We start from the raw sequence: 13,457 nt of genomic DNA, 5'->3' as shown, positions 1-13,457 counted from the left end.
CGGCGGGGCCCACGGCGGCCCCAGCCCCGATCCCGGCCCCGCCGCGGCCACTTCCGCCTTCTCGTCACGTGGCGGGCGCAACCCGGCGCGACGCCGACGTTCAGGGCCCGGGCGCCGCTTCGTGACGCCATGACGCACGGTCGCGGTGCTTTCTCTGCGATCCCTCCGCGGAGAAAGTAGTCCGTCCCCCCCCCCCCCCCGCCCCGGTGGGGCGCCGGGGCCTCCTTCCCCACCAACCCACGGGCGGCGCCGTTCGGTGCCGGGAGCCGGCGGAGGCCGGAACGAGGAGCGCGTCCCCGCAGCGGCGAGCCCCCGGGAGGGGCGGGGGCCGCGGTAAGTAGTCCCGGCGCGGGGCCCGCGCGGCCCGTAGCGCTGCGCGGCGCGAGGGCGGGGGGGGCATGGCGGCCGCCGTGATGCCGGCTCCGGCGGAGGCGCGGCGGGGCCGCGGCGGGCCGGGTGAGGGCGCGGGCCGGCGGGCGGGCGGGCCGGCGGGCGGCGGCCGATCCCCTCGCACCGCCGCGGCGGCGGCTCCCCCGCCCCGGCGCACCGGGGCCGCCCCGCCGTGTGCGCGCGCGCGGAGGCGGCGGCGGGGGGGACCCCGCGGCAAGATGGCGGCCGGGCGGGGCCGCGGGGCATGACGGGAGCGGGGGAGGTCGGGCGGCGGCGGGACCCCCGGGCATGGGGCAGCGAGCGGGACCCCCGGGGCAGCGAGCGGGACCCCCGGGAACGGGGCGAGCTGGGTCCCCGGGAATGGGGGGGCGAGCGGGACCCCCGGGCGTGGGGCGGCGGCGGCCCCCGGTCCGGGCGCTGACAGCGGCGGCCGCCCCCCCATCAGGACCGGCCTAGGCGGCCCCGGCGGGGCGGGCATGGAGGAGAATGCGGTGGAGAGCAGCAGCGACGCGGCCCCGCAGGCGGCCCGGGAGGAGCCCTCGGAGAGCGGCCTGGGCGTCGGGACCTCGGAGGCCGTGTCAGCCGACAGCAGCGACGCCGCCTCGGCCCCCGGGCCCCTCTCCCGAGCGGATGACTCCGGCGTGGGCCAGAGCTCCGACAGCAGCGGGGCCTCCCTGGTAGGAGCTTACGGGGGCGGGGGGCGGCCGGTGCCTGCGGGTTTCTCTCAGTGTTTCTGGCGAACGGAGCCTCGGCAGCCGGCTCGGTAGCAGGCGGGCGCCACCACGCTACCGACCAGGTGTCCGCTCGCCGGTCCGAGACGGAGAACTCTCCTCGGTGGCAGGAGCAGCCCTGGAGGTCCAGGGCCCTTGGCAGTACCAAGGGAATTGCTCTGACACCTCTCCTGGTCGTTCTGCGGGGACGCGCCGGTGTTGCTTGCACACGCTGGCTCCCCCGAGGGCCTGGCCTGGCAGAGTTCTCTCAGCTGAGCTGCTCTGGCCTCTTTTTTTTCCACCAGGAAGAGGTGTCAGAGAGCAGCTCCAGCACAGATGCTATTCCCCGGATTTACCTGCCAGACTCCTCCTCCATCGCCCAGTCCACCTTGGTCTCCAGTGTTTCCACTGTGAGCCAGTCCATCATGGTGTCAGAGTCCCCACAAGTCCTGGTCCACTCCAGCGTCATCACCGATGGAGCCACGATCGTGTCAGACTCCACCGCGTCCACTTCCTCAGACCTGGGTTCTGCCATCGACAAGATCATCGAGTCCACGATTGGGCCTGACATCATCCAGAGTGAGTGTGAGCGACCGGCCCGCTCGCCCTCAGGGTGCTGGGGCTGGGGAAGGGAGCTGCTGCTGTGCCGGGCCTTGGGAGGTGAGCGGGAAGTGTAGCTATATGTTCATACATACCTCGGTCAGTGGGGGTTTCTCTTCTTGCATCGCTGCAGTAGCTGGAGGGTCTGACGAGAGGCTCGTGGCTGCTGCAGCTGCTGGACAGCCCCCACTCTGTCCCACTGCTCCTTCAGCCGCGGTGCCGGCAGCCCAGGGCAGGCTCCATCCCTGGAGCCAGACCTTCCTCGCCCATTCCCGCTCATGTCTGAGCCTGGGAGAACCCCAGTGAGCCCAAGTGACTACGGCCCCTGTGTCTGGCAGTTACCACCCTTCTCTTCCTCCCAGGCTGCATTGCTGTGACCAGTGCGGAGGATGGCGGGGCAGAGACCACGCAGTACCTCATTCTGCAGGGGCCTGATGATGGTAAGGGTGTGCCCTGGGGCGTCCGGCGGTGGCTGCCTCTGCCCCCGAGCCTTTTCTGTGTGAGCGGGGCCTGGGGCGGGTATCCCAGCTGCATCGGCCACAGCCCCTGTGCCAGAGTCCCTGTGGGCGTGCTGACTGTTGGGAGCTTGTTACTGAGCTCATGTTCGGCCCTGTGCCCCAGGTGTGGGTGCAGCCCTTGATGCAGGCGAGGGTCTGCTCTTGGCTGAGCTGGTGTTGGTGTTTCAGGTGCCCCCATGGTGTCCCAGATGGCCACTTCTGCTCTGGCCAACAGCTTAGCGATAGAAGCTGTTGCTGATGGACCTACCTCCACATGCCTTGACCAGCCCGGTCCTTCAGACCCTTCCGAGCAGCTGGAAGTGCTGGAGCTGCCCGCACGGCCAGATCAGGCCCAAGAGGCGGATGGTGGGGAGGAGCTGGACCAGCCCGACATGGAGACCCTGGAGGAGATGATGGAGGTGGTGGTGGTGCAGCAGTTCAAGTGCAAGATGTGTCAGTACAAGAGCGTCTCCAAGAAAACACTGATTAACCACATGAAAGAGCGGCACTTCCAGCCAGGTGTGTGCTAAGGGCTGAGGAAAACTTACCTTACTGCAGACGGGCTCTGCTCTCTCCAGGGAAGAAACAAGGGGAGGAGTGTGAGTGTAAGGACCTGCTCTGCCATACCGTCTGGTAAAGGGTTTTTGTTCTGTGGCAGTGGGTTCAGCTCTGGCTTTGAAGAAAGGGCGTCCACGAAAGGGGGGGTCTGCTCCAAAGAATGCGGAGGAGGAAGTCCCAGAAGAAGAAGAAGATGACGATATCATGGATGCTGGTGCTATTGATGACCCTGAAGGTAGGACTCATCATCCCTACGTCTTACGTAGCTTAGTCTTTTCTCGGTCTCTGTCTGACATTTTGGCCCCCTTAACTCCAGAGGACAGTGACTATAATCCAGCTGAGGATGAGCCTCGTGGGCGGCAGCCCAAGTACGGCCGCACTGTCCCCACATCCAGCGAGGAGAGGCCGCGTCGACGCCCAGGAAGACCCCGCAAGTTTCCTCGTCTGGAGAACATGCCCCAGGACCTGCCTGAAGGTGAAGGAGGCGGGGGGCAGCAGCCCTGGGCTGGAGCAGGGAGCGGTACGCCGGCGCCCGGGAGCTGGCAGGGAAGGTGTCCGCCTGAGCTGTGCCGTGTTCTGTCGAGCAGGAGCGGAGGTGGAGCCCCTGGTGACGTCCCAAAGCACTCCGAGCCCTGAGCTGCAGAACTCGGAAGCAGCCAGTTCCTCTGGCCTGGAGAACGGGGCCAGCGAGAGCCTGGCGGAGCCCAGCATCAGCCAGTCCGACTCTGAGAACAAGGACCCTTCCTCCAACACCGGCCCCGAGGAGGCAGACGTCATCCCCAGGAGGCGAGGGCGGCCCTCCCGCCGCTTCCTGGGCAAGAAATACCGCAAGTACATGGGGCGCAGGTGAGGGGTGTGTGCCAAGCCGGCGCTGGGCCCTCTGGCCTGTGCCCAGGGCCGGTCCAGCCCCTGCTTGCCACCACAGCTCTGAGCCCCGCGCCTGTTTCCGCAGGTACTACTACAAGTCGCCCAAGCCCCTGATGAGGCCCTACCTGTGTCGGATCTGCGGCTCACGTTTCCTCACGCACGATGATCTGCGTTTCCACGTCAACTCGCACGAGGCCAATGACCCGCAGCTCTTCAAGTGTCTTCAGTGCAGCTACCGCTCCCGGCGCTGGTCCTCCCTCAAGGTGAGCGCCGTCTGTCCTGCCGTCTGTCCTGCTCCCGCGCCCGCGAGTCTGGCTGGTAGCCCCAGGGCTCACGGCCCCCACGCTGCTTCTCACAGGAGCACATGTTCAACCACGTGGGCAGCAAGCCCTACAAGTGCGAGGAGTGCAACTACACCAGCGTGTACAAGAAGGACGTCATCCGGCACTCCACAGTGCACAGCCGGGACAGGTAAGGGACGTGCAGTCCTGGAGACTGTCTTGCAGCCTGGCTGAACAGCACTAAAGCTGTTTCTCCTGCCCTGGGAGGGTGGCCGCGGCCGCCCCTTCCCCTGACCTCTGGCCCTTTCCAAAACGGGCAGTTTTGGTGTCTGGGTACAGAGGAGCTCGGACTTGGGATGTGACTGACGCAAGGGTGTTTTCTTCTTTTTCAGGAAAAAGAGAGCTGATCCGGTGAGTCTGAGTACCCTGTTGGCTTGTCTCTCAGCACTGTTATATGGGAAGAGGCATGTCTGGGTCTTCCACAAATTCTTGGTGCCTTGTTGAAGGCAGTGTTACTGGATCACCTGAGGAAAGGCAGCCCAGGTCCTGCAGTGGGGAGAGCGTAAGGAAACTGGTGAGCCCCTCCCAGGTGAGCTCATCTTTGTGCTCTCCCTCCAGCCCCCAAAGCTGAACTCCTTCCCGTGCCCTGTATGCAACCGTATCTACCCCATGCAGAAGAGGCTTACCCAGCACATGAAGACACACAGCACAGAGAAACCACACATGTGTGACAAGGTGAGGTGGGGGGGACGCAGCCCGGGGGGGTGCTGGCGGTGAGTGCAGCTGGATGGGAGGTGAGTGCTGCTTTGCCTTGTCCCGCTGCAGTGCGGGAAGTCCTTTAAGAAGCGTTACACCTTCAAGATGCACCTGCTGACGCACATCCAGGCCATTGCCAACCGCAGGTACGAGCTCGGCAGCAGCCCCCGGCCTCGCCTGGCTGGAGCCCGCGCCCCGGCCTCCCCTCCGTGGGGAGGGCAGAAGGGCCCTGCTTGGCTTGCCCCTGTGACAGAGGGCTTTGTCCTGGCAGGTTCAAGTGCGAGTTCTGTGACTATGTCTGTGAGGACAAAAAGGTGCTGCTGAACCACCAGCTGTCGCACATGAACGACAAACCCTACAAGTGCAGCTTTTGCAAGTACTCCACCTTCCGGGAGGACTTCCTGGTCTCGCACATGGCTGTCAAGCACACGGGTGAGGGGAGCTGCCTGCCTGCCCCGTGCCCTGGCGTCCTGCACCCCCAGTTCTCCAGGAGGCAGTCGCGGCCTCCCTGCTCTCCCTTGGGAGCCTCCTGCTTGACTCCCGCCTCCCGTGTCCTGCAGGAGGGAAGCCGTTTGCTTGCGAGTTCTGTCACTTCACCACCAAGCACAAGAAGAACCTGCGCCTCCACGTGCACTGCCGCCACGCCGACTCCTTCGAGGAGTGGGCACAGAGGCACCCCGAGGAGCCACCCTGCCGCCGCCGCCCCTTCTTCACCCTGCAGCAGATCGAGGAGCTGAAGCAGCAGCACAGCCAGGTGCAAGCCCCAGCTGAGCCAGAGGCCGGGCCGCCGGTGAGTGCCGTCGTCCGTGCCCCGTCTCCTCCTGGTGCTCGCTGGCCCCGGCCGTGCTGTCAGCTCTCTCTCTCACACAGGCGCCTCTTGCCCCCGTCACCTACCACGCGGTCCAGGCCGTCCCGGGAGCAGAGCCCCCCATCCTTCCGCAGGATTCCCTGGGAGGGGCCACCATCATTTACGAACAAGGCGAGCGGGGTCCCAGGGAAGGGGGTGGGGACGGGGAGGAGGTGGGCGAGCGCGTGGCTGACCCTCCCCTTCTGACCCCGGCAGATGTGGCTGGGTCGGCAGAACTGGCCACGCAGACTGCCCTGGATCTGCTGCTGAACATGAGCACTCAGCGAGAGCTGGCCACGGGCTCGCTGCAGGTGAGGAGGGCTGGGGGGGCCTGTGCCTGCGGGGGGGTGGCAGGAGGAGGCCTCCCAGGCCTGTTCTGCTCAGGGGGTGTCTTGCAGAGCCTTGCCTCCCTCCGGCTGAGCTGCTTTGTCCCCCGCAGGTGGCAGTGGTGAAGCCGGGTGACTCAGGAGAGGCGCAGGCCCCCTGTGAGCCGCCGGCACAGGAAGAGGGGGCAGAGATGGACGCTGAGGAGCAGCAGCAGCAGCAGAAGTTGGTGACGTTGCACATGTCAGAGGCTGGGGAGACGTTGGTGCAGGAGGCTTACGAGGAGGCAACCCTGGGTGGCTCGGAGCTGCAGCAGATCACCATCCCCTTTGGCGGGATGACGGAGTACAGCATCATCACACCCATCAGTGAGGAGATTCAGGCTCCAGGCACGCTGTACAGGTCAGCTGTGCGGGAGGAGCAGGGAGATGGAGGCGCTTCTGACCTCAAGTGAGGAGGCTTTAGTGCTGAGGAGGACAAGGTAGATCATCCCTGACCCTGTCCTCTCCAGCAGTGAGGAGGAGAGCCCAGCAGAGACCTCCCACGCGGTTGTGGTGAGTGAAGCTGTGATGACAGAGGAGGCTCTGAAGGACCATAACAATCACTATATCATGTCGTCTGGCGTTCCGGGGAGCCAGTTCCATCACATCGAGGTAAGGAGCTGAGCCTTCTCCCCGTCTCGGGCAGCAGTGTGAGCAGGTGTGACTGGCTGTTTCTCTCCCAGCCCCTCAGCGGGGACGCTGCCTTTCCCTCGCCGGCGGAGGGCCAGGAGGCACAGCCCGCCAGCGTCAAGTGGCCCCTGGTGCAGTGTGTCACCAGGCAGCTCCAGAAGGACTCGTCTTTATCCCCAGCCTCCGAGGGGCAGGAAGTCTCATCCCCAAAGGTCAAGTGGCCTGCACTGCAAGGCGTGGCCAAGAAGCTCTCCTGCAAGGTTTCCACGGCCAAGAAGCTCTCGTGCAAGATATCCACAGCCAAAAAGTTTTCATGCAAGATTTGCACAGCCATGTTCACGGGGAGAGCAGAAATGGAGAGTCACAAGAGGGCCCACACTGGGACCAGCACCTTCAAGTGTCCCGACTGTCCGTTCACGGCGACCCTCTGGCCGGAGGTTCGGGTAGGTTCCCTGGCACAGAGCAGCCCTGGGAACAAGAGGGTTGGAGAAACGGGGGCTTTCTGACCCTGCGCTTGTCCTTCTGCCCTCAGAGCCACATGGTCCAGCATGCCAGCCTTCGGCCACACAAGTGCAGCCACTGCAGCTTCGCCTCCAAGAACAAGAAGGACCTGCGCAGGCACATGCTGACGCACACCAACGAGAAGCCCTTTGCCTGCCAGGTCTGTGGGCAGAGGTGAGTGAAGTCTGTGAGGCTGTTGCTGCTTCGAGAGATCCTGTACAGAGCTCTCCAGGGCTCAGGAGGAGAGAGGGTACCAGCAAAGAGCTGTCTGCCCCAACCCTGCCCCTGGGAGCAGTCCCCGGTTAGAGGGGACTCTGCCCTTGAGAATGGTTCCTGCTGCCAGTGGACCCTGCTTTGTCCCCAAGGAGCTTCTGCGGAGGGAGGTTCAGTACTTGGGCGCCGATGGAAGCGCTGTGGGAGCTGGGACAGGCCGTGTTGCAGGATGTGCTCGTGGTGCCTGTGGCCTGGGTCTCTGCAGAGAGCCCAGAGGCCCTGTGCTGCCCGTGGCAAGCTCCACCTCGCTCCGTTCCTCCCGTAGGTTCAACCGCAACGGGCACCTCAAGTTCCACATGCAGCGTTTGCACAGCTCGGAGGGGAAGAGGCCGGGGGCGCCTACGGCTGCTGCCCAGCAGACCATCATCCTGAACAGCGACGAGGACACACTGGCCACCCTGCAGAGTAAGATGTGTCCCTGTGCCGGGGGTGACCTGCGGGTTCCCTCTGGCCAGAGCCCCGTGCGGGGATTCACCCGGCCTGGGGGGCTGAGGAGGGCCGGGGCCGGGAGATCCCTGATGGAGGTCAGGGTGGCAGGCACAGAGATGAGGGGGCTGGGCACAGGGAGCTCTGGTGGTCGTGCTTCTGTGCAGAGCTCGGGCTGCAGCGCTTCCTCCACGGAGGTCCCGGTAGATCAGCGCGCTGCAGGAGCAGGGGTGCTGTGGGCACCTCGTGGCCGAAACGGGAAGCGGAGTGCGTGGTCTGATCTGGGGGCTGCATCTTGCCCATAGTGACCTCTAATTTCCGTCATGCTGGGAGAGTTTGGTTTAACTTCTGACCTTCTGCGAGCAGAGCTAAGAGACTGTCCCGTGCTCCTCGCTGGGCACCTGGCAGGGGCTGCTCGGGAGCGGGGCCGGCCGGCAGCCCCCGCGGTGTCCGCACCGGCTTTCTCTGCATTCCAGCGGCTCTGCAGTCCGGCCAGGCGGTGCTGGCTCCCGAGCGGCTGCAGCAGGCTCTGGGGCAGGAGCACATCATCGTCGCGCAGGAGCAGAGCGTCACGAGCCAGGTGAGTCGGGCCCGTCGGTCTCGTCCTCCCGCCCTGGGCTGTGCGGGTTCCCTCCTCCTCCTCCTCCTCGGGTGGGCAGGCAGGGACACCCCCGCTGACGGCGCTGGGCTCTCACTGACCTGCAGGAAGAGGCTACGTACATCCAGGAGATCACAACAGCCGACGGACAGACAGTACAGCACTTAGTGACTTCTGACAACCAGGTGAGGGGGGGGGCCACGTCCCAGGAACAGAAAGATTCTGTGCAGGTGGAGCAGGGAGAGCTGGGGGCAGTGGGGAAGGTGGGGTGGAAACCGGCATAGAAGGCAGACAAGGACCAGCCCTGTTGCGGTGGCGGGGCTGGGCAGCAGTGAGCTTGTGTTGGGTCTGAACCCCTGCGTTTGCAGGTTCAGTACATCATTGCCCAGGACGGTGTGCAGCACTTGCTTCCGCACGAGTACGTTGTTGTCCCGGAGGGACATCACATCCAGGTAAGCCCCAGGCTGTCCGCCCCGTTGGCGCGCTGGATGGGGCTCGGGAGGGTGCTGTGTGCGGGCTCAGCCTCCTCCTGCTCCCTCTGGCTTGCTCCGTTGGAGGCACGGCTGTGCTCAAGGGCAGGGGCGCCCGCTGTAGCCCTAACGCAGCCGCACGGGGGCTCTTGTCCCCAGGTCCAGGATGGCCAGATCACCCACATCCAGTACGAGCAGGGCAGCCAGTTCCTCCAGGAGCCGCAGGTGAGGGGCCAGGCATGGGGCGGGCTCTGGGTGTGTGGCCGGGGGGGGGGGGGGGGGTCGGGTTGTGACTCGCTGCAGCGGCCAGAGCAGCGCTCCAGGAGGGACCTGGACCCTCCCAGACCCTCCTGTTCTCCCGGCAGATCCAGTACATGCCTGTCTCGCCCGAGCAGCAGCTTGTCACGCAGGCGCAGCTGGAAGCGGCTGCGCACTCGGCGGTCTCCGGTAGGACCAGGGCCGCGGGCTGAGCGCGGGCGTAGCTCTGGCAATCCCGTCCCCCTCCAGGCCCCGGGGTGCTGGTTCTGCTGGGCAGTTTGCGATGCCTCTTGGCGGCCCCTGAGAGGCCGTGGGCTCAGCCCAGCGCCTCTGCTGGGGCCGGGGGGGGGGCGAGGCTGGGTTGCCCCCTTGCCGCCTGCGTCCCTGTAATTCCGGGAAGCGGCCGGCCTCGGTGTCCGAGGGGAGGTCTGCTCCAGCGCCTCCGTTGGGAACGGTACCGGCTCCCCTCCCCTGGAGAAGAGTCGCCGTGCTGGGAGGCGCGGGGTGCGTGCAGGGTCAGTGGGGGGCAGGCTCCTGACCCCCCCCTCTCCTCCGCAGCGGTGGCCGACGCGGCGATGGCGCAGGCGCAGGGCGTGTTCGCGGCCGAGGCGACGGCCGAGCAGCTCCAGCAGCTGCAGCAGGGGATCCACTACGACGTCATCACGCTGGCGGACTAGCACCGGGCCGGGCCCGGCTGGCGCTGGGACACCGGCGCCGGGCAGGAGCCTCCTCGGCCAGCAGTTGCCTTATCGCTTCGGGGCTACGAGGGACGTGCCGGAGCGCGCCGCGCACCCGGGGGGTCCCGCGCACCCCCCCCCGGCCCGGGCGGCCGTCGCCAGCAGACTGCTGAGCAGCGGCGGTGCTCTGGTGCGGCCGGTCTTTTTGCCTGTTGCACTTGATGGTCTGAAATCCCTTTTCCTGAATCATGTCTCTGTGGGCCAAACTCGGCTCGGCGTCTGCCTGGCACACGAGGATCCCGGGGGGGGGGGCGAGCGCAGCCCTGCGGTCCTGGCGCGGGGGCAGCCGTCCCCCCCCCGGCGCCTGCGGGCAGGCAGCAGCAGGGCTTTGGACTGGAGGAACCCGCAGCGGGCGGAGGCGGAGCTGGAAGATACTCTATTTTTCTTCTGAAGAGGGATGGACTCGAGTTGGTTCGTAGGTGGTTGTGGGAGGGGGTTCGGTTCTGACGTTCTCAAGCTTTGACTATGCTTATGAATAAAAAAGGGATTGGAACCTGCCTGTGTGCCTGCCTGGAGGGCTCAGCCTCCCGCTGCCTCCCTGCGGGCTGCCCCGCGCTCCCGCCTGCCTCCTGCCCAAGTGACCTTGGCTCCCGGGGAGCGGGCCGGGCAGCTGGGACACGGGTGGGCCTGGGGCTGGAGGCATGAAATTAATCGAGTGGTAAACAGCCTAAATCCCGTGTAACTCTGCCCCCAACTACACACGCTGCCCCTCCCTGAGCGGATTGTCTGGAAGTATTTACATGTGATTATAACAGCTAATCTCGGAGTTTTAGTTCTATGCTTTTGCATTAAACTGATTATCTGCGGAGGGGAAAAAGGCCCGGAACCACCCAACTTCAGCAGGAGCTTCTGTGAGGCTGGAGTCCGGTGTGCTGCGACCGCCGGGCTCGGCTGGGCCGGGGACGGCACCGGGGCTGGTGCTGTGGCCCGGAGCGACGGCACCCCCGTCCCACCCCGCGGGGCGCCCGCTGTCCCCAGGGACCCCGCTGCTCGGCCCCCGCTCGGGGCTGTGCCCCGCTGTGGCTGGGCCTGCCCGCCCGTGGCTCGGTCGCCATCCAGCTGTGCCCGGCCCCCTCCAGCTGTGCTGCGCGGGGCTAAGGCACGCCGCAGCAATCCGCAGGCGCTTTCATAGATTACGGCCCCATTATCTCATAAAGCGGATCTGATTAGGGCTGGAGGAGTCCCGTGGGGACAAGGTTACGGGGCCGCTGCGAGGCCGTGGCCAGGGCCGGTCCCCGCCTGGGGCTGCCCAGAGCACGGGACCAGCCCAGGACGGGGACGGGGCTGGGACGGGCTGGACCAGCTCTGGCAGCTGCTGCTGGGGCTCTGACTGGGGGGCAGCGGGGGCTCAGGACCCCCTCAGTGCCAGCACCTCGGCCCTGGGACCTGCTGCTGTCACCAGGGGCCCGTGGGGAGCCTGGGGCTGCAGCAGGGCTCATTAGCACCAGTGACCTTCCCCTTCCCGTCCCCGGCCAGCGCTAAGCGGGTTTGTTACATATTTAATATCCTGAGAGCGTTATTAGTCGGTATTTAATGACGGATACAACCTGTGGGATAATCCCGGTCTGAGCAGGGAGGCGCGGCGGCAGGAGCTGGGCAGCTCGGGGTGTCGTGGGCTCTCGGGGCCCCTTGCACGGCTGCCCCTGGCTCCGCCAGCGTGCAGGAACGCCCTGGTGCCCGCGGGGCCGGGTGCCCCCCAGGCAGAGGGTCCCCAGGGGCGGCGGGGCCCCTTCCCCTCCGCCCCTCTGCAGCCAGGAATCCAGCTGCAGGCGCGGCGGTGCTGGGGCTTGGGCGCGGGCTCGGCCGAGCTGGAGGATGAGCGGGAGCTGGGGCAGCACCTCGTGCCACCCGCGTCCTACCGGGCTGTGCACAAATTCTCCCGCCAGCCCCCACCCCGCCGCGGTGGGGGGGGAGCTCTGCAGACCCCTGCCCCAGGGCCAGGTCAGCGCTGGGGTCAAGGACGGGGACCGATGGCTCTCGGCGCTGCCGTGTGCTGTGTCCCGTGCCTGTCTCCGTGTGCGCCGCGTCCCCGTGGCTGTGGGTGTCTGTGGGGCTCGTGTGGGCCCCGTGCACCGGCACCCAGTGCCGCTGTGCCCCATCTCTGGGGCTGCACGTACCCGGGGGGCTGCACGTACCCTGGGGGCAGGGGTCCTGGACACCTCCCGGCTGGTGGCGGGCGGGCAGGGAGGGAGGCTGGGGGGCTCCCTGCCAGCCCCTGCCCAACAGGAGCCGGGGAGGGGGAGGTATCGCCTGCCCCAGATCCTGCTGCCGCTCCCGTGGGTGCTAATACTCCCTAATCAGCTGTCAGTCACCGCGGACCCCGGCAGCTATAAAACGCCCGGGAGCAGCTCCCTGGCTCCTCTCCCTGCAGCATGGCAGCTCCTCGGGGCGAGGGGAGCCCAGGCCGAGAGCTGGGGGGCTGCAGGGGGCCCTGGGGAGCGCTGCGGGGGCCCCCCCAAGCCCTCCTGCCCTGCTCCTGCCCCTGCCCTGTGCTGGCCGGCTACAGCCTGCTGCCACCCCCCCTCAGCCTCCTGGCACCCTCGGTAAGAGCCGCACGGCAGCTCCGGGGGGGGCCAGGATGTGGGACCCCTCCCAGGACCGGGCTGGGGCTGTGTGGGGTGGTTGGGGTTGGGGAGCTGCTGTCCCGGGTTCTCTGCATCCTCTGCCCGCGCCCCCCCGCCCCCCCCCCCCCCCCCCCCCCATCCCACTGCCTCCCCCCTCCTCACTCCCCTGCACCCTGACCCTTTGGGGTGCGCGGGGCCGGGCATGGGAGAGGACGAGGACGGGCAGCACCCAGCTCTGCACCTTCCCCTGCATGAAGGGCTGAGCCCCCACGTCCCCCAGCCGCGGGTGCCCCCCGCCCTGACACCCCTGTGCCCCCTCCAGGTCTCACCAGCCTACGAGGTGCCGCCGGGGCTGCTGCCCAGCGCCGGGCTCTGCCCGCCCTGCTGCCGGCAGCCCCTCTCCGCGGAGCCGGGGCGGGCAAAGGCGGCGGCGGCGCGGGAGAGCACCGGGGCGCTGAAGGCCTGGCTGGCGCGGCACCCCAGGAACCCCTACCCCAGCAAGGGGGAGAAGGTGATGCTGGCCGTCGTCAGCCGGATGAGCCTCACGCAGGTCTCCACGTGGTTCGCCAACGCCCGCCGGCGCCTCAAGAAGGAGAACAAGGCGGGCGGTGCCGCGCGCGGCGCCTCGGACGGCGAGGACAGCGAGGGCGAGGGGGCTCTGCCGGGTGCCCCTCCCGGCCCTGACCCCAGCCCCGTGCAGGATGGGTGCGGGGAAAACCCCGCGGCGGGGCCAGGCCCTGGGCAAGGCAAGGAGCCTCAGAAACCCAAGATCTGGAGCGTGACGGCGATGCTGGCATCTCCCCCCAGGGAGAGCGGGAGCTCCCCGGCGGTGCAGGAGCAGGGGTAGGGCCAGGGCAGTCGAGACCTGTCCCCAGGGACCAGGTGGGGAGGGGACAGCCCCACAGACGGGCGGGGCAGGACAGACAACCAAGGGACCCGGCAGGGAGGGACGCAGGACACTAATAAATGTGACTGACTTGGAATTCCTGGTGTTGCCTGTCTGTGGTGGGGATGCCTGCGAGGATGTGACCGGGGATGCGGGGGCACCAGTGGGGACATGGGTGGCTCCACCGCCCCTGGGGAGCAGGGTGGGTCCTGTCCCGAGCCCCTTGGCTGCCCTGAGCCCGGC

At 67.1% G+C, this 13,457-nt stretch overlaps 2 protein-coding genes across 7 annotated transcripts; both read left to right on the top strand.

The window, feature by feature from the left end:
• The first annotated feature begins 206 nt into the window (after window positions 1–206).
• On the top strand, window positions 207–10,261 carry ZNF335 (zinc finger protein 335). Of its 6 annotated transcripts, none has more exons than XM_042801233.1 (28): window positions 207–333; window positions 836–1,067; window positions 1,406–1,679; window positions 2,063–2,140; window positions 2,387–2,716; window positions 2,856–2,990; window positions 3,072–3,230; window positions 3,343–3,601; window positions 3,708–3,885; window positions 3,981–4,093; window positions 4,296–4,314; window positions 4,522–4,638; window positions 4,729–4,805; window positions 4,931–5,091; window positions 5,220–5,449; window positions 5,530–5,638; window positions 5,723–5,817; window positions 5,946–6,232; window positions 6,342–6,483; window positions 6,555–6,944; window positions 7,034–7,176; window positions 7,541–7,680; window positions 8,178–8,281; window positions 8,407–8,484; window positions 8,668–8,751; window positions 8,929–8,994; window positions 9,135–9,216; window positions 9,586–10,261. In XM_042801233.1, the coding sequence occupies exons 2-28, from the start codon at window positions 867–869 to the stop codon at window positions 9,702–9,704; spliced, it is 4,170 nt and encodes a 1,389-aa protein (XP_042657167.1). In that variant the 5' UTR covers window positions 207–333; window positions 836–866; the 3' UTR covers window positions 9,705–10,261. The 6 variants fall into 6 exon arrangements, with proteins under 6 accessions (XP_042657167.1, XP_042657168.1, XP_042657171.1 ...); XM_042801234.1 differs by lacking the exon at window positions 207–333 and adding an exon at window positions 369–456; XM_042801237.1 differs by lacking the exon at window positions 207–333 and having other exon boundaries at window positions 632–1,067; window positions 3,343–3,586; window positions 6,345–6,483.
• Window positions 10,262–12,136: 1,875 nt separating this feature from the next.
• On the top strand, window positions 12,137–13,280 carry LOC122154148 (iroquois-class homeodomain protein IRX-6-like). Its single transcript, XM_042800753.1, has 2 exons — window positions 12,137–12,307; window positions 12,651–13,280. The coding sequence occupies exons 1-2, from the start codon at window positions 12,137–12,139 to the stop codon at window positions 13,173–13,175; spliced, it is 696 nt and encodes a 231-aa protein (XP_042656687.1). The 3' UTR covers window positions 13,176–13,280.
• The last annotated feature ends 177 nt before the right edge of the window (window positions 13,281–13,457 follow it).

The sequence above is a fragment of the Tyto alba genome, unplaced genomic scaffold, assembly GCF_018691265.1.
Source record: "Tyto alba isolate M040663 unplaced genomic scaffold, T.alba_DEE_v4.0 Super-Scaffold_33, whole genome shotgun sequence".
Lineage (NCBI taxonomy): Eukaryota > Metazoa > Chordata > Aves > Strigiformes > Tytonidae > Tyto > Tyto alba.
The sequence above is the reverse complement of the archived record's forward strand: the minus strand, read 5'-3'. Positions and strand labels throughout refer to the sequence as shown.